Consider the following 24,237-nt stretch of genomic DNA (forward strand, 5'->3'; position numbering starts at 1 on the left):
GGGTGGGGAGCCCCAGGAGGAGGAACTCGGACACACTGCTGTGGTTCTCCCTCCTCATGCCATTCTTATCTCTGCTGGGAACGAATAGAAACTGGAAATGTCAGGAACTTAGACATACTGAGCATAGCAACTACCATATGGTCACATACTTTCTCCAAATCAATGTGTCACTGTACAGACAAATCTCACTGCATTGCACTCACACTTTGGTGCCTCATCCAGTCTGGTGAGAACAGTGAAATGTGATTTGTCTGAACACCGACACAGTCACTTGGAGACATCATTCAAACATCAATGGAAGAAACCTCAATCAAACTCTTCAGCTGAAATCAGGAAGACCTCATTCTTTTTTTAATAGAGTGAAGACACTACGATAGACCTTAGGGGGAGAGTAATAAATAATACACAGTCCCTTCCGTGGCTTTATAGCCAGACAGCTTATGTGTATGTGTCTGTCTTGCACACACAACACACACCACTAAAAGCATTATTGGGAAAGTACTGAACCATGTACAGAATAAGTGCTGAACACATAAACTCACTTCTTATCATTAGAATGACAAGAAGGAAGGGAGGAAGAGAGGAGAAAAGGGAACATTATGGCAATCCCTCAGAAACTTAAACATAGAATTACCATATGATCCAGAAATTTCACTTCTGATAATATATCCAAAAGAACTGAAAGCAGGGGCCAAAGAGATATTTGTACATCCATGTTTAAAGCAGCATTATTCACAAGAGCCGAATGATGGTAACAATCTGTGTCCATTGAAAAATGAATGGATAAATAAAATGTGGTCTATACATACAATGGAATATTATCCAGCCTTAAAAAGGAAAGAAATCCTGACACATGCTACAACACGGATGAACCTTGAAGCCATTATGCTAAGTAGAATCAGCCAGTCACAAAAGTGTAAATACTGTAAGATTCCACTTATATGAGATTCCTAGAATAGTCAAATTCATAGAGACAAAAAATAGAATGGTGGCTGCCAGGGGCTGGGGAGTGGGGAGGAAAATGAAGCATTATTGTTCAGTGGGTACAGAGTTTCCATCTGGGAAGATAAAAAAGTTCTGGAGATGGATGGTGGTGATGGTTGTACAACAAGGTGAATGTACTTAATGCCACAGAGCTGTACACTGAAAAATCATTGAAATGCTAAATTTTATGTTATACATATTTTAGCACAATAAAAAATTGTTAATTTAGAAAAAATATACCATTCTGATGATAATTTCTTATTATTCCACCTGTTTCTTTCTTTTATTTTAACTAAGTAATAATATCTAGTATTTATTTATTAAGTAATTACTATGTACCCACACTGAACTAAGGGCTTAGTGAATAGATTATTTCAATTACTTTGCCAAACAATTCTATGAGGCCATGTCTCCCAGACTGGATTTGTTTCGAAAAAAAAAAAAACATTCTAGCTCTTTTAAGCAGAAAAGGATTTAAAACAGAATATTAGGTGCTGACGCACAATGCGGAACGAGTTCGCGTGATAGCTGCTTCCTTCACCACCATCCTGATGGTGGGAATCGAGACTTTGAGATATACCACCTGCAAGTCAGGGGCCGGGAGTTGCCACTTACACAACTGCAGCAAGCGAAGTCCCAGCACGTTTGCTGGAGCCACAACAACAATAAGTCAGACGACACGCCTACTGCTTCTCAGCTCCCACGAAGCTGGAGACTGGGCCCCGGAACACTGTGGCAGAAAGCCCACGTCCAGTAGAAAAGCAGATCACCACACTCACTTTAGCTTTTCAGTGAAGCCAGCTGGAGAAACTGTACCACATCCAGAACCTTAGCTATAGGTTAGGAAAACGTAGGGTGTGGTTCTGGGTGCTTTGTTCTTATTTTTTTATCAACAGCCTTGCAACCTCTATAATATAAAGAGCCTCCCCATGGATGGGGAGCCTGTACCCACCACATCCATCATGTGATATGGTGAACTTTCTAGCTATCCAGCCCATTTTTCCATCTTAACCTGGATCAGTCCTTGGACCTCTCTAATTTCTCCTAATCACCAGTATCCTTCAGGCATCATTTCCTTTCCTGTCCCACTTAGACTCACGTGGCCATCACTTGAATGATCTCCTTTTAAGTCCTCAAGTCAAGGATTAAGGAAACCCTTCATCCTTCCAGTGTATTTATCCAGAGAAACCCCATGCTGAGTTCATCCTGCCATCCCTCTCCTACACCCCTACAACCAGATGAGCACGACAGGAGCTAAACACACAAACATAAACAAATCCATGGTCCTCACCGTAGAAAGTCTTTGCATCTCCTTCAACTGTCTCTCCCACCTGCGCACCTGTCTGCTCTTTCACACTCTCCACGTCACATCTCCTTCCACTTGACAGGGACAATCGGGGGCAGCAGGAATGAGTTCCCTCCCCCGCTCACCCTCCCCTTCCCCCTTATTCTATCCGTTCTACTTCACACGCTCTCTTGATGATCCCCGCTTCCTAACTCAATTTCTGAAATAGCCTAGTGATCGATGTGGCACCATACTCAAGCCCTTCCATCTGATTCACCACATGAGGATTTCACTGAAAGAATGTCCATCGACAGGTGAATGAATGAAGAAGATGTGGCACATACATACAATGGAACTACTCAGCCATTAAAAAATGAAAAAATGTCATTTGTAGCAAATGGATGGACCTAGAGATTTTCATGCTGAGTGAAGTAAGTCAGACAGAGAAAGACACATATTGTATGCTATCATTTATATGTGGAATCTAAAACATGATACAACCAAACTTATTTACAAAACGGAAAGAGACTCACAGACATAGAAAACAAACTTATGGTTACCAAAGGGGAAAGAGGGGTGGGGAGGTGGGGGGAGGGATGAATTAGGAGTTTGGGACTAGCGGATACAAACGATCATATGGAAAAGAGATAAACAAAGTCCTACTGTAGAGCACAGGGAACCATATTCAATATTCTGTAATAAACCATAATGGGAAAGAAAAAAATTAGAATAAAATAAAATACAAGATAAGGGCATTCATTGCCACTTTCCTTGTGAGAGGGGAAAACAGAAACAAGCTAAATGAATGTGAAATACATAACAGAGAGGACTGACAAAGGCAAAAACTGGTGCTTTGAAAGGAGTAATAGAACTGACTGCAAACCTTTTATAAGACTAATCAAGTGAGAAGGAGAAAGAGAGTGTGTGTGTGTGTGAGAGAGAGAGAGAGACAGAGACAGAGACAGAGAGAAACATATTGTAATGGGCATAAAAGATGAACCTTACTACAGAAGCAGACATTAAAAGCAGAGAAATGATAAACCATTTCATGCCAGGGTATTTGAAACGTTTAACGAAATGAACAATTTCCTAGAAAACCATCCTACAAAAACCCATTCAAGAATAAATAAGAAATTTGTATAATCCTATCACCATTAAAGAAATTGAAACAGTAGATAAAAAACCTTCCCACAAAGAGTACTCATGACCCAGATGGTTGTACTGGCAAACGCTAACAAGCAGAGCTGGGGGAGAACTAATTCAGATATTAAATACCTCGCCTGTGCACCTCTGTGCCAAGGATTATGCCTTTTCCATTACTATCTGCCAGTGCAATCAAGAAAAGAGAAAGTTTGAAGGTGAAAACACAAGGTGCAGGAAGGTGAGTATAGGATGCCCTGTTTCCATAAAAAAAGAAAGGACTAGGAGGTATAGTTTTATTTGCTTGCATGGCATTACACAAGAATAATGCAAGGCCTGCAAGGAACCAATTACAGCAGCCACATGTCATGGAAGGTGAGATGGGCCTGGGCAAATATGAATCAGCAGTAGGAAGGGGACTTTCTGGGGCATGCCTTCTGATACTTCGTGATTCTTGAACCCTATGTGTGTACTACCCATTCAGAGAAACTACTTAATCAATCTTTTTTTTTTTTTTTTTTTTAATATTTATTTATTTATATTTGGCTGCATCAGGTCTTAGCTGTGGCATGTCGGATCTTCATTGCGGCAGACGGGATCCTTCGTGTGGTGCCTGGGCTTCTCTCTAGTTGTGGCCCACGGGCTCCAGAGCGCACGGGCTCAGTAGTTGCAGCGTGTGGGCCTAGTTGCCCCACGGCACGTGGGATCTTAGTTCCCCGACCAGGGATCGAACCCACATCCCCTGCCCTGGAAGGCGGATTCCTAACCACTGGACCACCAGGGAAGTCCCTTAATCAATCTTAATTAAAAAGAATAATGAAGGATAGTCTGAAAAGTAAGAATAATTGGGGGAGGGGTGGATTCTAATAATAAGCTACGACCAAGCTCTAATAACTACAAATTAAAAAAATAAGTAATTAGCAGCGTTAAATTATCCATAGCAATTAGCTAACAAATCTTACGTACACAAATCTCTCTACTTACCAGTTCTGCTTCAAAAGGTACAGCTTAAGCTAAAAAAACAAGTAGGTTTTAAAGAAGAGGAAGGAAAATATCAATAGGAAATTTTTTTTTTTTTTACCTTGTACCACTTTACTGAATCCAAATCAAAACTGTTTGGGAAGTTCAGAGGACATACAAGAACGTCATCTCTTCCAACATATAAAATCTGTTTGTACTCATCTGGCACATGCGGTTGACTGTTTCCAGAAGTACCACACCAATGTTTTTCAAATACAGTGAGGTTGACTTGCATTCTGGGACAGGTGTTTGTATCACTGTAAGAAAACAACAGATTGAAACCTCATAAACTCAAACAGTCACAAAACCAAATAACTCTGTTTATCTCCAAATATTTCCAAATCCTCTTCCAAGCACTGTGAAAACCCTCTGCCTCAAACAAGACAGCATACATCTCACAAGTCATTCATTACGAAAGGAAAAAAGATGTATTTGGATGGTGGAAACACGGGAGGACATCTTAACCAAATGATCAAAATGAACATCACCAAGCAGGGACACGCGGATGCTAGGTGTCTCTGAGTGTGCTGTCTGAAGAGCTTGCAAACCACTTCCATAGCATTCCAGCCAAGAAGGCTCAGCCTGAACCGACTCACGAAGAAATATCTGGCAAACCCAAGTTAAGAGATACAATATAAAATAATTGTCTGTACTTCTTAAAAATGTCAATGTCACACACACAAGACAGGCTGAAGATCTGTTCCAGATGAAAAGAGATTAAAAGTACATGACAACCAAATGCACTGCAATGATCTTGGATTCAATCTTCCACAGGAAAAGGAAGAAAAACATTTATAAAAGTCATCCTTGAGAAGATTGATAAAACTAGAATACAAATTGGTTACTAGATAAAGTATTGTGTGATGGTTAAATTTCCTGAATGTGATAACTATTCTGTGATGATGTAAGAGAATATTCTTGCTGAGAGGAAAGACACATTGAAATATTAAGGGGTAAAGGGACCTGATGCATACAACTGAGATGATTTGGAATAAAATGGTTTAGAAAAAATACCGTGTGTAACATACACAGGGGATGATGGGGAAAATGTGGCAAAATGTTAAATAATAGAAATCTAGATAAAGGGTAGGCAGGAGCTCTTTATACAATTCTTGCAAATGTGATATGAATTTGAATTATTTCAAAGTAAAAATATATAGTTTACTAAACATGTATCATATCTATATATTAAAGATTTGTGAGAATTCACGTTTACTTTCTTCCATGACAGACAGTATTGATGTCTACATTCTAGGAAAGATTATTTTGCCCCATTTCACAGCTCCCATATTTAAATATTTTAAATCCAGCCTGTGATCCAGCAATCCCACTCCTGGGCATATATCCGGAGAAAACCATAATTCAAAAAGGTACATGCACCCCAGTGTTCATTGCAGCACTATTTACAAAAGCCAAGACATGAAAGCAACCTAAATGTCCATCAACAGAGGAACAGATAAAGAAGATGTGCTGTATATACCAAGGAACTGCAAGAGAGGGAGGATGCAGCTACATTCCTGGAGTACCTACTTCACACATGATCTGGGGTCATTTTAACTTCTACCCTATCTGGCTGGCATTACTTCCACTTTACAGATAAGAAAGCCAAGGCTCGTGGAGGTCAAATAACTCATGAAGGTCATGTACATTAGCAAAGGAGGATAACAAAATTGGGGCCCTCAGCCAAAATTTGGTCCACAGATGTGTCTTAATTAGGACACAAGCACAAAGCTTATTGGAAAGTTAACCACACACACACCCATACACACACATTCCGATTTCCAGGTTACCTTGAAATTTTGGAAGATGGACTTGAACCGCTGCATAGACTGCCGCCTTTGGTGTGACATATGCTTTCTGGCTCACCACGGTGCCAACCAGGCTCAACTATCTCCCCCCAGACCTGTGTCACTTACTCACATTACTAGCATAAGGCTTAGCATGGGGTCCAGAACATACCTGATGCTTGGTCACTGTTAAATTTCTATAGCAGAACCCTTACAAAAAGTGCTTGAAGGAGGCTTATACCTATCTGGATGTACCACCTGTCACAAAAACTTTTGGCATTCCAAGAAAGAAGGCAGCAATCATATTGGGATTAAACAGGCTTTGTAAGCTGGTCTGGCCTTGGACATCATTTCGATAGGAAAAGATGCATTTCACGGTCCAACAACTGATTTACAAACCTGTTCTGCTTAAAAGTCTGTTCATTGAAGCCACCTCATAACAATTACAAAACTATATTCTTCTCATTGTTTTCTACATTGATTAAGAGTTTATCAAGAGTTTTTCTAAAAGAATTATATATTATATAAATATTATACATTTTATATATATATATATGAGAGAGAGACAGTTCTCATGAATGAGGAACTTACTTTGTATCACAGTGGTAGATCCCAGAGTCCTCCCCTTTCACAGGGAGGAACAAAATCCAGTTTTGGTCCTGGTGGATTCGAGACTGTATGTTTTTGGATACTGGGATTTTTCTAGGATATTTATACCATGTTGCGTCTACCTTCCCAGATGTTGGCAGAGGGTATATGCAGTGAAAAGCCGTAGGCTGGCCCACTGACACAGTATCCTGCATACTCACGTCCTCGCAAGCATCTAGGGAAAGAAAGGAAAAAAATAATCACAACCGAGAGCACTAGTGTTGGTTATTATTAGTTTCCACAAACACCTCAATTTTCTTGCTGATTTGAAATTTTATGTGAGAGTTTTCTCAGTATGGGAGTTTCCTAAAAACAATCTGCCGATGTGAAAGCATAACCCGAAGTCCTTCACATCTGTCCATAAGAGGGAATCTACTCGGTCCTCCCCCTCAACAAGTGATCTCCCCATTTGGAATGAGTCCCCTCTTTCCCTTCTATTCTAAGACCCTCAATTCCTTCATCTTCCTCCTTCAGAGTAAACGTTCCTATTCTGAGCCCCACTTGACCTGTTTTCCTTCTGCTCTGCTAGCCGGTTAATTCAGTCCGTCCCCCAAAAAAGGTATAAGTATCTCTTCCCCAAAAGGATTGTTAAACAATTCCGCTCGCTTTAAAGTTCGTTTCTAACAAATTGCTTAGTGTTTCTTGGAAGTAATTTGTTCCGTGGCTGGTTTCTTTGCTATTACCTTGGGTCTAACATGTCCGTTTGTCATATAAAGTAGACGGTATTATAGATCTATTTGAGCATTTTAACTCGAGCCTTGACTTGCAGATTTGCCCATCTCCTCCCCCTCTTCAAGTCACTTCAAAGCTCAAAGGGGATGCTTGGGGCTGAGCGTCTCCCGCGGGATTCTGCCTGGACCCCTGGGGCAAGTGTCACCGGCCAGGCTCCGGTCTCACGTGATCCCCCAGGAGGTCTGCACAGGGGCTCGCCCAGAGCGGCAGGGTGGCAGGGAGGGAGGGGGGCCCCTGAGACCCGAACCAACCGAACGTACCTGCTCTGATAAATCGTGGAAGAGCGGTGGACGCGACGCAGAGCAGCAACAACAGCATTCCCCTACAGGCTGCGAGGAAGAAAGAGGGAGGCGTGGAAAGGGGCGCAGCGGGCGGAGCGCGCCCTCCCCCGGCACGAGGCCAGGGTTCTGCGACCTCTGAATCTCAGAGATCCCAGCTAGGCTTTTGACCTTTCCTGCTCCATGAGGAGACCTCCAACTTTGGCCCCAGATGTATCCGGACGCGCCCCCAAAGACTGCTCCTTCCCTTGCCTCACCCTTGCTCCGAGCGCCCACCTCCAGAATCCGGGGGGAGAGGCATCAGTGGGAGGGGTCGGGAGGGGCCGGAGGCGCAGTGTGGGCATCGGGAGGGTCCCCTCTTCCAGGCTGCCCGGTCGCCTCCTTTGGGGGCACAGGGCCATCCCCTTCTGCCACGCAGCTCGCCGCCCGGCCCGCCTCAGCCCGCGGCCCCCGCTCCCCGTGGTGGCGCCCGGGTGCCCACCATGCGTCGCGCGTAGCCTTCCCTGGGCGTCCTTAGCCTCAGGTTCCTCCTGGGCCTGGCCGTCTAAACGGAAACCTGCTCACTCGGGAGAAGGCAGCTTAGGCCTATATGGCAAAGGCCGGCAGGAAAAGAGGGAGGAAGACGGGCCGGCAGTGGACGCCGGCTCCACACCTTCTTCCACAGACGGAGTCCGCTCCCCCAAGGTCGCCCAGCCGGTCAGGGGCCGCCCGGGAGTCCCGATCGCCGCCCCCCGCCCAGTCGCGCACATTTTAACCATCTCCTCGTCCCGCCCGCGCCCTGCTCAGCTGCAGATTCCGCGAGCCGGGTGTGTACCTGCAGAACTGGATCGGAGCGCGCAGAAACTCGTAGAAAGTGGAGACTGACAGCCCGGGACCGAGCCCTGTCGTGGCATTTCCGTACCAGGCTAGTTCCTCACTACGATGGGCGGGGCAGCCCTACCTTCCCAGTGCTAGCTTAGGAAGGAGCGTGCCATCGCACTAGGAAGTGGGTTCGAAGGCTTTGTGCCGGATTTTCTGGCAGCTAAGAAGTCCTCCATCCCCATTAATTGTCTGCTGAAATCTATTCCAAATTGTCCCACCAAATGAACTATTCCTTCCTTTCCGAACTCCATTCGAGCAGTTATTACATGCCCTGCATTGGCCTGTATAGAATGCCCCCAGAGTAGACGCCGACCCAGGTGGCTTTTAAGTAATATTATTTATCTGCCTGGGTCGTGCTGTTAACTTCTGTAAAGCAGACATCCCACGGGGATCCTCAAATACCCGGAGCAGGAAAACTGTTCCTGTCTGAAACTTCCAGCTCTGACAATATCAACAGGGACTTGTTGCCCTGGCCATCAGGAGACACCCAGAGACATCCCGGAGGACACTGAGACTTAGAAAAAAATATAAAATGTAATCTCCATTCAACAGATTTCTGGCCAAGCTATTACTGGCGGTCCTTGTGGGATTCCCAACAGTGAGAAAAGCAGTCATAGCAGCAAGGGGAGATGACAGCAAAGCTTTCTGTGATAAGCTGGAAGCCAGTGGTTTGCAAATTTCTACACTCTTAAAAATTATTAAGGATTCCAAAGTGGTTTTGTTTATGTGGTTTATATCTGTCGATATTTACTATGTTAGAAATTAAACTGGAAAGTGTTTTAAACATTTATTTTCTTATTAACTTAAAATAACAATAAACTCTCTACAATTAATATAAATATCATACATTTTATGAAAAATAACTCTACTTTTCAAAACAAACAGACTTATTGAGACAAGTGGTATTGTTCTACACACCTCTACATACCCATACTTAGTGTTTGGAAATCTCTTATTTAATGTTTAATTTAACAGAAGACAGTTGGATTCTCATATCCAGTCTCTTATGATGTTACATGTCATGTAGCCTCTAAGAAAGTCCACTGTCCACTGGTGAGGGAATGAGAGTAAAAAAGACAGAGAAGGTCTTAATATTACGATGAAAATGGTTTTGGTTTCAGGGATCTTTTTAAAAGACCTCAGGGAGCCCTAGGGCTCTCTACTCTGAGGCCCCCTTGGTAAGCCAGAAGTGGAGATCTTTATTACTTTTCCCCTGGCATCAGCATTAAGTGAGGTTCCTCTGTACTTATACATTTTGCAAGGTTTATGCCCCCAAACCAGCATTACTATAAAAGATATCAAGTGACTCGCATACAGAACTATTGTTATAAGCAGTGTTGAAAGTTATTTCTAAATCTTTTTTGTTGTCTTGTTCAGTTTCTACCTTATAAATAGAGGAATCTGTGTCCTATCCTGTTTTGTATAGTTTGAGGATCAACTTGCATGCCAAGTCCAATCAGTATAGTTGCTCCAAAGCTTAGGAAGTTAAGACGGGCGTCCCAGCCCTCCTGCATGCCCCCCTCTGATGGGACATGGCTGACACTTCACTTTGTCGGTGAGGCTAAGGACGTGAAACTTGCACTTCCAGAGATGGTTTCCGTACCAAATGTATTTCCCGGTGCTGGCGGAATGAACCGCTTGGCTCTGAGGGCAGAACTGACTTGGGGATTGCAACCTTTGCAATTAAAAACAACAGAAAATCAAAACCTTTACTGCAGGTTCTCAACTACCCTGAAAAATCAGAGAAACTGGAGAACATTGTTTGCTAATGAGAAAGGGGAAGGAAGGAATCCAAACAGGTTTGCTTTGTTATGGCGACGAGAAATGCTGCTTTATGCCGAAACTTCCTCAGTTCATTCACTTTATTCTTCCTCTCTGATTTTCACTTTTTAAATTTTCTATTTAGATGGGCGTCAGCAATAGTTAACAGCTAAATAATTCAATAGGTCATAAGTCATATAAGCAAGACCCAGCCTCAGAAATCATAATTACCAAGTTTCCTGTGTACGTCTCTCCCACCCTCCAGACTCACCAACCTAAACTTGTTTATCATTCTGACGTGTGTGTGTGTGTTGTGTGTGTGTGTGTGTGTGTGTGTGTGTGTGTATTCCTTAAGCAATATATTGTGTAGGGTTTTTTAGCGTTTATATAAAAAGTACTATATACTTACGCAACGTTTTATTTCATTATTTCATATTATATTTGTGACATTCAAATATTTTGAGAAGTGTAATTCTAACTCACTCAAGGTAACTACTATATTGTATTCTATTGTATGAATATTCCACAATTTATGTATCTATCTCCTTTGGATATTTAAGTTGGATATTTAAATATCAAATTTATGTTTTGCTTTATCCTGGTGTTTTTTTTTTTTTTGGTACGCGGGCCTCTCACTGCTGTGGCCTCTCCCGCTGCAGAGCACAGGCTCCAGACGCGCAGGCTCAGCGGCCATGGCTCACGGGCCCAGCCGCTCCGCGGCACGTGGGATCTTCCCGGACCGGGGCACGAACCCATGTCCCCTGCATCGGCAGGCGGACTCCCAACCACTGCGCCACCAGGGAAGCCCTTGTGTGGGTTTTTGAGAGATTATCCAGTGAGTGAAAATGCAGGATCACTGGGTAGATGCATCTTCAACTATACTAGGAAACCCTGATTTTCTCCACATTTGGTATTCTTTGGAGGATAAGTATGTCATTGCTTCACGTTCTTGCCAATATTTGGTATGTCAGACTTTTATATTTTGCCAGCTTTTGCCAGTCCAATGATGGGAAAGCTATTGTGTGCATTTATTTTACAATTCTCGAATTACTAAGAAGGTGGAACATCTTTGCCTATGTTCATCCTGTGTCCTCTGTGTGGAATAACTTCTCATGTTTTTCCCATTTTACCCACCTGGTTGTTTGTCTTCCTCTCATCGATTTGTAGAGAACTCATTAAATTCTACCTCTGATGTTTCATGTGCTTACCTTCAAAGTGAAGCACAGGTGTACCTCACTGTTCTCTCCCTGACAGGGAGCTCAAACCCAGCAGCACCCTTTATCTGTAAAATAGCGATGATTAGACCCACTTTGCAGAGGTGACATTTGTAAATCCTCTTTTGCAGAGTGCCTGACGATAATAGAAACTTGATGAGCACCGAGTTTGTTACCATCGTGTTATGACTAATTCTTCCTTGCCACAGTATTTAATATTGCAGATAGCTTTGCAGTGAGAATATCCTTAGGTATTCATGCCATTAGTCACAAGCCATAGGTAATGGACTCTTTCATTTTTTTTTTTTTTCATGAGCTGAAACAATTCCTCTACCAATTCATTACCTCATCCTGAGAGCAGGTGTGAAGCAGTGCTCTGAGTGCAGTGGATGCATTGCTCAGTTCGAACTAGTTGAATTTTACCCTCAGTTGATTTGATCTTCAGACAAGGATGTGATGTACATTCAGAAGAGTGGCAGGGCAATACATTTTATTAAAGATTTCATATACGAATGTATATATAATATAATGCATAGTAATATTATCTGTTCTAACTAACTAGCTGATCATTTCCCATTGAACATAACCTGCAGTTAGTTTCCCAGTAAGAATGAGGTGATGTGGCAGGTGCAGGCCGATGTCGGTGGACATGCACATATGGAGACCCATTTGGGGTACATTAGAGGGTTTCTCTTTTCCTTCTTCACGTCAGTCTCTCAAATCAAATTCGGAGAATCACGACATCACAGGGTTGGAATAGAACCTAAGGTTTGGCTATCACTTGAGCAGAGTAATGGGCACCCTCCTACACATGGGGCAGTAATTAACAATTTTCAGGCCTCACAGCTTACGTGCGTGCACGCACACACACACACACACACACACAACGGCCATAATCGCAACCCCCAACCCAGCCAGCACCGGTCTACTTGGCTCTGGACAGCATCCCTCTAGAGACATCCCGCCCACAAGTCACCCATCTGAATCTCACACCCAGTGTTCAGATATCTTCATATTCTTGCCAAGAGTTTATTCAGATCAGGCTTGAGGGAACTCATTCCCTCCAAGGTAGCCTATTCCAAATTGTAGGCCTGCCAGCCAATCCCTCCTTCCTAACAGGAAGAGGAAACCTCAGCCATGTAGGGATTCTTGTTCCATCCTTCGGATCCATAGAAAGAAGAATGCAGTCTTCCACGTTGCCACACATGCAATGTCGCCAGAACTCCTGCAACCACTGATCTCTCCAGACCTAGTACCTGAAATCAGGGCCTCCAACAGCCTGCAAGTCAACTAAGCCGCTGACCTCTCAAACATGGAGGACACGGGACCTTCATCCCTGACATTCTAAGTGTTAGGCTTGTGTTAACAACACAAATTAGAAGAGATGGTGGTCTGGTTGGGCTTGTACATGTTTGTTTTGCTTTGGTTTTGCTCATTCATTCATTCTGGGGTTACTGCACACCAACATCCTAAATGTTATTTTTTTCACTTTTGTAACCACTAAGCATATTTTTTCCACCAGGGTTTAGGCATGTTCCTTATTGCAAGTGAAGGGTCTTACATTTATCCTTAATCAATGTCATCTGGTAAAAGATGGTTGGTTAAAGAGGTCATTTATCTGGGAGGCAGAACATCTGGGCTCTCTTCTTAGCCCTCTTGCTAACTAGCTGAGCATTGTAACAAATTTGGGGGCAAGGGCTGCCCCCCACAGGTACAGTGAATGTTGACTGAACCTTTCAACCATATTTATTACAGTGATATCCTTTGTGTCTATCAAGTTCACAAAGATTTTTAAATGACTATTTCCAGTGTCACATGCTTCCTATGGGAAAGCAAAGCAAATGTCTCTACAGAACACAATTAGTGAAGAACTTAAAGGTCCATTGCCCTCTGGCCCATTGATCCTAAGAATCTATGCTAAGCTAATCATCAGGGAAGTGGACAGAGATGTTTGGGTAAAGATGACTACTTCATTTTGACCCCTGATAGCTACAAACTGGAAATAATCTAGATGTACAACCAAAGCAGGAAAGCTAAAGTATAGAGCATCCACTTGATAAAATGAATGATCCTTCATAGATCATACTTTAAATAATAATAATGTGGGCAAATATTTTTACTAAGTTAAAAAAGTTAAGGTGTTAAACTGCATATATTATATGATCTCAATTACATCCATAAAACTACAATAAAATGTTAATAATTATCTCTAGTTGTTAGTTTTTTCTTCCTTATACTTTTCAGAAATTTCTGTGTTCTCTCAAACCTACATTGCTTCTATCATACAAAAAAGTATTTTCAATTTATTTAAGAAAAATGTTCCTAATACAATCAACTCACAGAGGGATTTCTGTCCCAACGTTCTAAGACCTCTCTGACACTTGACTCCCTTCTAATTTGCCTTCATAAAAATACCCACCCCTCCATCAAGACTTTACACCTTAGTGTTCTCCCATTTAAAAATCTCTAAGAGCGTGCATATACCAACTCCAGAAATAAAGTCCAAATGTTTCAGTCAGGGATTTAAGACCATCTATTGTACGAGTTTCCTGAGCTTCTTTCTCTCCACACTACACTCTATGACTAGATTGTTTTGAACTTGGAAATTTTCTCAGTGCCTATTATGTTAGGCACATAGCACTTTTGAAACAATCGAAAAGTCAACTCAGGAGCAAAAATATTCCCCTATTTTAGAATTTGAGGAAAGGCTGGGATCCACTTGGGGGAAACAAAAGACTTCAGAAGCAATTAAGTGTAGTGTGGAAGGAAGGATTATGGACTATCATATAACAATAAAGTACTTAAACGGCTACTGTCCACAACTAGAAGGCACACGGGAAGCAAGAATCTGTCTCAGACTAAGAGGGATAAGCGATGTGAGATGGCTGAGGAGGGAAAAATTGGGTAGCCAGGCACGATTCACCACGCGAGCAAAGGCAGAAATGGGTTCACACCATGGACGTTAAACATGCAATACACTCTCACTGAAGACGTCCGAGAAATCTCATTCCAGTATGTGTTTAATGAAAGGAAAATCAGTGAACACTGCAGACTGGTATCAGTGCAGCGCATCCCAGACCCAGAAACAGGAACTAAGGGACACGTGGGATCACTTTCAGGTCAAAGGTTCTGAGAAAAACAAGCTTCCTTGGCTTTCACTCTGAGTAAATTAATCTCCCCACTGGCTGAGCCCTGAGCAAGTCAACAGGATCCTGTGAGTCTTGATGACTCAGGTGGTCCAGACTCAACTGGTCTGACAGCTGAAAATTTTAGTGATTGCTGCCTTTGTGTTTGGGCTGCAGATTTAAGGTGAATGTACAGGATGTATGAACTTTAAACAGCCAAGCCTTCCCTAGAAGGCATCTGAGCCGTGCATGTTAAGATGAGCATGTTTTCAGTTTAAAAGATTAATACTTTAAATATTGTCATCTATTTCCTATAGCTCTCCTCCCTAAAACCAGCGCACACACACACACACACACACACACACATGCGCGCGCGTACTTTAGTTGCAAAATAAATGTTAGTATGACAAAAATGTCCCTCCCAGCTATCTCCCCATGTACATTTTTTCAGGGGTTGTCTATTTATTCCCTGTTTTTTGAATTCTTGCTATTATCATGATTCACTTGTGCGTTTTATTTTAGTAAGAAAGGACTTCCCCCTTCTAGCCCCAGATCATTCTCTTTCCCACCTGCTACCCTCTCTGTGGCCTCCACATTAAGCCAAACTCACCACATTCACAGATTCTTGCCTCAAAGGGGAAAAGGTTTTCTTTTGACAAACTCGCTTATGGAAATCTCTGATTTTCTGTGTGCTATTTATACTTAGCCCTTGGATTAATGTTTGGGAAACCAGGTGTATCGTAAACACCAGGCCAGATCCTGACTTGCTAAACTTGGATTAAATGGAAGCTATTATCATTTTTAGAAGCTGACACCAGGACTATCTGCCCTCCTCTCCCTCCACTCCCCAATCCCCAGAATTTGAAAAAGATTCATTTCTGGATTAAACGAATTTACTCTTACTTGTACTGATCAAGAGGTAAAATTAAGAAAATATATTTTGAGATTCTATCTCAGATATTGGACATAGACTTTCTGTCATAGGGAAAAAAACCTTTGTATTCTATTACAAGTTAATTACTAAATAGGTGTTGCCTGTAAGCGTTAATTATACATAATGGCCCATCTCTGGGAACACTGCCTCCCAAGTAATGATCATTAAGCTAATCATCCCAGGTAATGATCATTAAGCTAAAAATATCTCTGTTTAGCTCTCAGGAGACATCCCGACCAGGCCCACCTGTGAATGCCTGCAGGACAGGAGAAGTTAACACCTCCCCTCTGGAGCTCACCTGACCCCGGAAGTGTTTGACTTTACTCCCGCCCTTTGAGTATAAAAGAAGCGTGAATTCTAACTCAGGCAAGGTGGTTCTTTGAGAGGTGGGGGTCTGCCGTCTTCTCGGTGTGCTGGCTTTCCGAATAAAGTCCCTAGTTCTTGCCCCAACAGCTCGACTTTCGATTTATTGGCCTGTCACGTGGTGAGTAGTAAGGTTTGGACTTGGCAACAGATTTTTCCTTTTCTTCTTTCTGCGGTACGCAGGCCTCTCACTGTTGCGGCCTCTCCCGTTGCAGAGCACAGGCTCCGGACGCGCAGGCTCAGCGGCCATGGCTCACGGGCCCAGCCGCTCCGCGGCATGTGGGATCCTCCCGGACCGGGGCACAAACCCGTGTCCCCTGCATCGGCAGGTGGACTCTCAACCACTGCGCCACCAGGGAAGCCCCGGCAACTGATTTTGATGAAACCCGCCAGGAGCCTCGCTGCTCCTGGCTAGCTGATCCCAGCCTGGGAATTTGGGGGTAAGGTCCTAGCCGCTGCCGGGACCGCTTGTCCGAGGATCTTCCCTTCAACATTCTGGCCACCCCAGCGCTTGGCAATTGGAGCAAGGAATCAATATTTGGGAGCCGAAGGACTGCACGCAGTAGGGTAAGTTGCTCTGGTGTGTACAGCCAGAAACCTCTCCGTGTGGGGCTTTTATTCTGCGGAATAAGCCAGTTGTTTTTGTATTTGAGTGGGGCACCCTGTTGGAGAGAGGATAAGAGTTGCTGGGCTTTTACCCAATTTGTGAACCAGTTCATTTGCTTCTTTGGTTTTTTTAAAATGTATTTTATTGAAGCATCGTAGATTTACAATGTTGTGTTAATTTCTACTGTACAGCAAAGTTTCAGTTATACATATATGTGTGTGTACATATATATATGTTCTTTTTCATAATCCATTCCATTATGGCTTATTACAGGATATTGAATTTAGTCCCCTGTGCTCTACAGTAGGACCTTGTTGTTTACCCAACCCATATAGTTTCCACCTGCTACTCCCAAACTCCCAATCCATCCCTCCCCTACCTCCCTATCCCTTGGCAACCACACGTCTGTTCTCTATAGCTGTGAGTTCTCCTGTTTCATAGATAGGCTCATTGGAGTCATATTTTGTATTCTACAAATAAGTGATATCACACGTTGTCTTTCTCTATCTGACTTACTTCCCTTAATGTGATCTCTAGTTCAATCCATGTTGCTGCAAATGGCATTTCATTCATTTCTATGGCTGAGTAGTATTCCATTATATATATGTACCACGTCTTCTTTATCCATTCATTTGTTGATGGACATTTAGATTGTGTCCATGTCTTGGCTATTGTGAATACTGCTGCTGGGTGCAGTATTCTTGGGGTGCATGTATCTGTCTGAATTAGAGTTTTGTCCGGATAATATGCCCAGGAGTGGGATTGCTGGATCATATGGCAACTCTATTTTTAGTTTTTTGAGGAACCTCCATACTGTTCTCCATATTGGCTACACCAATTTATGTTCCCACCAACAGTGTAAGAGGGTTCCATTTTCTCTACAACCTCTCCAGCATTTGTTATTTGTAGATGTTTTAATGACGGCCATTCTGAACAGATTGAGGTGGTACATCATTGCAGTTTTGATTTGTATCTCTCTAAAAGTAAGCCATGTTGAGTATCTTTTCATGTGCCTATTGGCCATCTGTATGTATGTATTCTTTAAAGAAAGGTCTTTTAGGTCGTCTGCCCATTTTATGATTGGGCTTTTCTTTTGATATTGAGTTGTATGAGCTGTTTGTGTATTTTGGAAATTAATCTCTTCTCGGTTACATCATTTGCAAATGTTTTTTCCCATTCCTTAAGTTCTTTCCATTATGTTTATGGTTTCCTTGGCTGTGCAAAAGTTTACAAGTTTAATTAGTTCCCATTTGTTTATTTTTGCTTTTATTTCTATTGCCTTGGGAGACTGACCTAAGAAAACATTGGTACAATTTATGTTCGACAGTGTTTACCTATGTTCTCTTCTAGGAGTTTTATGGTGTCATGTCTCATTTAAATAGTTAAGCCATTTTGAGTTTATTCTTGTGTATGGTGTGAGGGTGTGTTCTAACTTTTCATTTTGTCTGTATTGTTTCCACGTTTATTGCTGAATCAATTTTGTGATATTTAAAACTTTTACAGATGTCAAACAGAGAAAAGGAATAGAAGTAAAAAAGACCTGGCTGTAGGACATTCCCAGGGAGAAGAGAAAGGTTCCACTTGGTTCCTAAAATCACCAAAAGCCCCAGTCCAGAAATCAGCCAGGTTGATTGATGCCCAGGCAAAAAGACATCCTTTTAATGGTTAGAGATGATCAATTGCTATTTATGGTTTTCTGATGGCTATTCTGTGAAGAAGCGGGGAAGAATGATGAAATTCTTTACGTACAAGCATTTCTGCTATTACATCAGGGAAAATAAGAAAAGGAAGGTAATGAGAGTGATATATTGCTTCAAACCTTAACTCCTCCAGCTGAGCTAGCTGTCCCTGCCACTCCAGCCATCATTCCACTATACCCACCCCCTCCACTGCCTTCCATGTCTCTCCAGCTCCTGACAATGGGGCTCGCAACTGTCCATCCTTATAGGGAATAATTAGAAAATCCTGTGTTAGTTCCTGGAGCACAGGGATTTGGTCTGGTATCGGTTTCTAAGACTCAACAGGGCACCCAATTTGAGCCAAGAGTCACTCCCGGGGCAGGATAGTGTACTTTATGCTGTCATCTCATAGGGGGCCTAAATGCAAATGACCAGCTGGCTGGGTTTCTCAGACTTGTTTAATTGGAAAGATCGAAACCTTCCTTACAGGGAGGATCTTCTACACCTGAAGCCCACTTAGCAGCGCGCACAGGTAAACCGAGTTGGGACCCCAATAAAGGACGAATGCTCTTATTAGAGTACTCCCAGAAGTGCATGGTGGCAGGTTTTTGAAAAGGGAAACCAAGGCAAAAGAATTTGAACAAAAGTCAAGAAATTAAAAAAACAGACATTTTCAAATTTTTGGAAAATCTTTATCAGGCCTACAGACATTATACTAACGCAGATCTTGAGGCCCCTGAAAAATTAGAATGGTAAATTTGACCTTTTCTGTGGAAGGGGTGCAAAGTGCCTCAGATACTGGGAGAAAAGTTGCAAAATTTAGTGCATTTGGAATGAACCTAATGCACTTTCTCAATTGGTAAATGTTCCTTTTAAGTGTTCAACAGAGAACAGACACAGAAGAAAAATATACAAAACAAAAACTTCACTCTTTTGGCAGTGACATTGGATTCCCGGAAGGCAAGTAACCCGAAGAGAGGTAAGCCACTACTGGGGAAGAAACAATGCGCTCACCGTCGGGAGAAATAACATTGGAAATCAGGTTGCCCTAGGCTAAAACATAAGAGGAAAAACAACAAAAGATGAGAGCTTCTCGCGTGGTAGGAAGCTTCGAATAACCCTCTGCTGAATGAACAGGCAGTCCAGGGGCTCCCGTGGACATGAGGTGCCTAAGTCCCCAAGGGAGCCCTGGGAAAAATGACAGTGGGGAATGAGCTGATTAACTTCTCTCTTTTTGTTTTAAGATTTTTCTTTAAATGTGGACCATTTTTAAAGACTTTATGGAATTTGTCACAATATTTCTTCTGTTTTATATTTTGGTTTTTTGGCCACGAGGCATGTGGGATCTTAGCTCCCCAACCAGGGATTGAACCTGCACCCCTTGCATTGGAAGGTGAGGTTTTAACCACTGGGCCGCCAGGGAAGTCCCTGATTAACATTTTTTTTTTTTTTTTTTTTTTTTTGCCGTACGCGGGCCTCTCACTGCTGTGGCCTCTCCCGTTGCGGAGCACAGGCTCCGGACGCGCGGGCTCAGCGGCCATGGCTCACGGGCCCAGCCGCTCCACGGTATGTGGGATCCTCCCGGACCGGGGCACGAACCCGTGTCCCCTGCAACAGAAGGTGGACTCTCAACCACTGCGCCACCAGGGAAGCCCCCGATTAACTTTTTGATAGACCTCACCTTAAAGTTGTGTTTTTTTTTTTTTAAAACCCCACATTTGTTTGTTTATTTTTGGCTGTGTTGGGTCTTCGTTTCTGTACGAGGGCTTTCTCTAGTTGCGGCGAGCAGGGGCCACTCTTCATCGCGATGCACGGGCCTCTCACTGTCCCGGCCTCTCTTGCTCGGAGCACAGGCTCCAGGCGCGCAGGCTCAGTAGTTGTGGCTCACGGGCCCAGTTGCTCCGCGGCCTGTGGGATCTTCCCAGATCAGGGCTCGAACCCGTGTCCCCTGCATTAGCAGGCAGATTCTCAACCACTGCGCCACCAGGGAAGCCCCCACCTTAAAGTTTTTCCACCAGAACAGCTTGACATTAGGGTCCCACCAGAACATGCTTTAAGCCTACAGATGGTGCTCATGAAAACCTTTGCAAAGGAGTCATAGCTCTATCCCCCTGAGGTCTACGAAAAGCACAGACTGTGTGTAGGGTTGCGTACAGTCTTGTCGACATCTGGTGATTTTTCTTTAGATACTTTCTTTTTCACAGTTTGTTCATGAGATTACTGAAGGGAAAGCTAGGGAAGAGATCTGGTCATCTGTTACTTTCCTACATTGATTTACAGAAAGAACCAATAGATGAGGCAAGATATTGTGTGATCAAATATTTGAAAGATGTGCTAGGGCTAGAGACTAGTAGAGCATGGGGGCACTTGGTTTAAGGATAGTAACAAGGCAGTAGGCTGCCTCCTGCAGAGAGAGCTTTCCTGCCGAAAGCTGCTTGCAAATCCCCTTTGTCAGAACCTCATTCCATCTCTATGAGATTATGGATGAAGGTCCATCTTTAACTTCTTCCTGCTGACGTAGGGCGCCGTATTCTTAGACTGGAAGGTGTCGATGTGGGTTTGTAGCATCTCTTTGCTGACAGCTGTAGTTGCCCACTTACATATATGGGCAGAACAAGCCGCAATTACTCAGACACCCACAAATATATAGATTATGAGCGATAGTGTTAATCCCATTGTCTTAGGGCCAGTCCTTGGAATTGTGCTAGCAATAGACTCAGTACTGCTCAAGATGGAGCAGCTTGTGTCATGGCTGCAGTCTGGTCATCGTGCAGTTGACTCTTTCCCTCTGGTGGCAGTTACAGTATCTATAAAACAACTCGGGAACGTGTATAGACACTGAGTCTGTGACCCAGTTTTCCTAATCATTAGTGGCTTCAGCCTGCTCTTTTGAGACTCAGCTTTTCTATAAACAAGAAGCAGGCGACATGGAGGGGCCTTTGTACTGCGGGGAGAGGGTGGCCTGCAGGGTTCTGATTGGTTCCATCTCCCCTTTTCTTGATACTCCTTAATCCTGAGTTAGGGACAGATGCAGGACAACAACAAAAAGGAGTAATGTTTTGGATAGAGAGGTTAATCGTGAACTTGACCGAGGAACCCACAGGGTCCTGTTCAGTTTCACCAGCAGACACTCTTTTCAGAATGGCTGGTGGTGTTTGAGTCTGACGCAACTCGGGGAATTCAAGTTCTTGGCAATACAGAATTGTATATGAAATGACATCCACAATGGCCACCCAGTTTTACCTTGGATGTCTGAACCACAGCTACTCCATTTTGACTCTACATTTCTCTCCTTAATGGACAAAACAGGTGTCACCGTTAATGATTTTAGTGCTTTTCTAGGTATGAGGAGATGCAAGAATTTGGGCTCATGGAAGCTGCTCCTGAGAACATCTCACTATCTGAAGACCTGTCCTGCCAGTTTTTCTCGGAACACGGAGTGCCTCATTGCTGATCTCCACCCTGAACTCCCTTCAGGGTGTGTTGAAGGTCAGCAACTGCAGTGGCTTGTGACTTAATCCTTGCAGAGGCAGATGGCAAGTGCCAAGTTTTGGTCTTCAGGGCCCCCTCATGGTCATAAATTCGACCATGGTTTGGAAGGCATTTCATGACCATTTCATGCCATGGTGCTAGGAATGTTCACTCCTAGGTCAGGTGAGGATTTCGTTACTAGGCCACTCAATGTGCTATTACTGGACTAGGCCTTATTAACAGCTGAAAGTCTCTGGACCACCTGTCCTGCTAGTCTGTTATGGCCCAGGAAAAAAATGCCCTCTTGTTTCTTCTTCTCATATCTAGAGTTACACTATTACAATCACTGACCTGACATAGAACTATATATCTGATCAACTGTTTCAAGTCACCTAGTCGTCATTATTTTTATCGAGGTCTCAGCCACGCATTTGGTAATGCAAGAAACAACAATTTTGTAAAACAAATTTTTCAGTATATCCCCAGGTCATCTGACTTAGTCTGCTCTATGCCAGTGCTTACCTTTAAGGGAAATTATATCTTGGCATTGTCCATAGGGCACCCAGCCCAATTTCCTAATGTTACTAGACTGTTTATCCTTAGTGCGGTTTAATTGTTCCCAACATAAGGGAGACTTTAAACTTTAATGACCATAGCCTGATGTTAACCACATAAATCCATCCCATAACTGTGGGAGGTTATATTCTTTTTTTTTTTTTTCACTTAAAAAACATTGAAAGCCATGTGCTAGGCACCAGGGACACAAAGCTGACTAAGACGTGTCCTCATCTTCAAGCTTACTCTATTAGAAGAACAAACATGTGAAATTACTAGGTGAGGAATAATGTACAATGATAACAGCAATGGATTGAAGCATATTAAAAAATGTTTAAATAAATATAGGCATTCATAATGATACCAAAAACAAAGCAAAACAAAAAACCCTAACCGGTCACCACTGGCGAATGCTAGTGAACCAGTTCACTATTCTGAAAATTGATGACTCAGAAGAAAGAATCAAGCATTCATCCTGACTTTCTTATATGAACTATACCACTGGGTAATCACATAGTAGATAAGGGAGAGTTTCTCTTTATAGGAGTATTCCATCTAATAAATAAAGAATAACAGATTAGAATATCACTATTTTGCAGCTCTTTATGATTTACTGGATCTAAGCAAAGATCATTAATAGCTACTGACATCACAAAAAGAGAGTCAGTACCTCCTGATAGAAGTACTTACCGCTCTTGAAGAAGTGTGAGCAAACTTCTAAACTTAAGTACCAATTTAAAGGAAATGCAGAAGGGAAAGGAACATGCTAAAAGGCACCACAGAGGTGTGATCAGCAAAGTTCAGACTCAAGGAAACTCGACAAGACAAATGACTCAGTTTTTACAAGAAAAAATTACGAAAGAAAGAAAGAGATGGACAGTCTTAAAAGATAAAGCAACCTACTGTACAAATTTATTTGCATCCCAATTCAAACACACTAGAAAATAATATATGTATGTATGACACAATTGGGGAAATGCAAACACTCACTGGGTTTTGATGCTATTAAAGCATTATTGTTAAAATTTTAAGTGTAAGAATGGAATTATGGTTATTTATTTAAAGCCCTTATCTTTTAGAGATGTATATGGATATGTTTGTAGATATAAAATGTCTAGAATTTGCATCCAATAATCTAGGGAGGAGGCTGGAGTGAGTAGGGGTAGTACTAGTGGGTGATGGGGTACATATTTGACATTGTCTACTATAAAAAACATTAAAAAGAAACAGTAAAGATCAAAGTAACACGAGAAAGAGAGGCTGACTGTATGTAAAGCACTTAGGCTGTACATCACAAGTACTACTAATAATTATAAAGCATAAGGATTGGATTAGATGACCTCTCAAGTACTTTTTAATTCTGAAAAGTCTAAAATGTTACGACTAGATTATTTTTAAAGGTCAATTTTATCTCTCAAATTCTTTGGTTCTTCCCCAGGGATACGGCTCAACTTTCTTCTCCCACTGGTTAACAATGGCACACAGAAACACTGAACAACAACTACTTTGAAAAAGCACATGAACTGGAACTGACTCCCAGTTCAGTGCTTGGAGGTTTTGGCCATCCCACCCACCTCAGTTCTGCAGTCTGGCTGTTACACTGTTTAAATACTAGGTTAAACAGCCAGTACTGGTTAAACACATGGAAAGTTTTGCTTTATCCAATGGTGATAACTCCTTTGCTTCTTTTATCCTACACGTAAACAGTTTGGGAAGAGTGGTCCAGAACCCCATGGAGATAGGCACCTTCAGGAGGTGCCTGAGATCAAAAGTATTGTTGTGGTAATACTAAG

At 42.6% G+C, this 24,237-nt stretch overlaps 1 protein-coding gene across 1 annotated transcript in view; it reads right to left on the reverse strand.

Moving 5' to 3' along the window:
• Positions 1–7,914, reverse strand: part of IL1RL2 (interleukin 1 receptor like 2) — a 48,953-nt gene extending 41,039 nt beyond the window's left edge. The window contains exons 1-3 of the mRNA XM_065891211.1: positions 7,857–7,914; positions 6,808–7,039; positions 4,491–4,686 (exon numbers count right to left, since the gene is read on the reverse strand). Coding sequence (XP_065747283.1) covers positions 4,491–4,686; positions 6,808–7,039; positions 7,857–7,914 — 486 coding nt within the window. The remainder of the gene's footprint in view (positions 1–4,490; positions 4,687–6,807; positions 7,040–7,856) is intronic.
• Between the last annotated feature and the right edge of the window lie 16,323 nt (positions 7,915–24,237).

This window comes from Phocoena phocoena, chromosome 14, assembly GCF_963924675.1.
Source record: "Phocoena phocoena chromosome 14, mPhoPho1.1, whole genome shotgun sequence".
In the NCBI taxonomy this organism is placed as follows: Eukaryota; Metazoa; Chordata; class Mammalia; order Artiodactyla; family Phocoenidae; genus Phocoena; species Phocoena phocoena.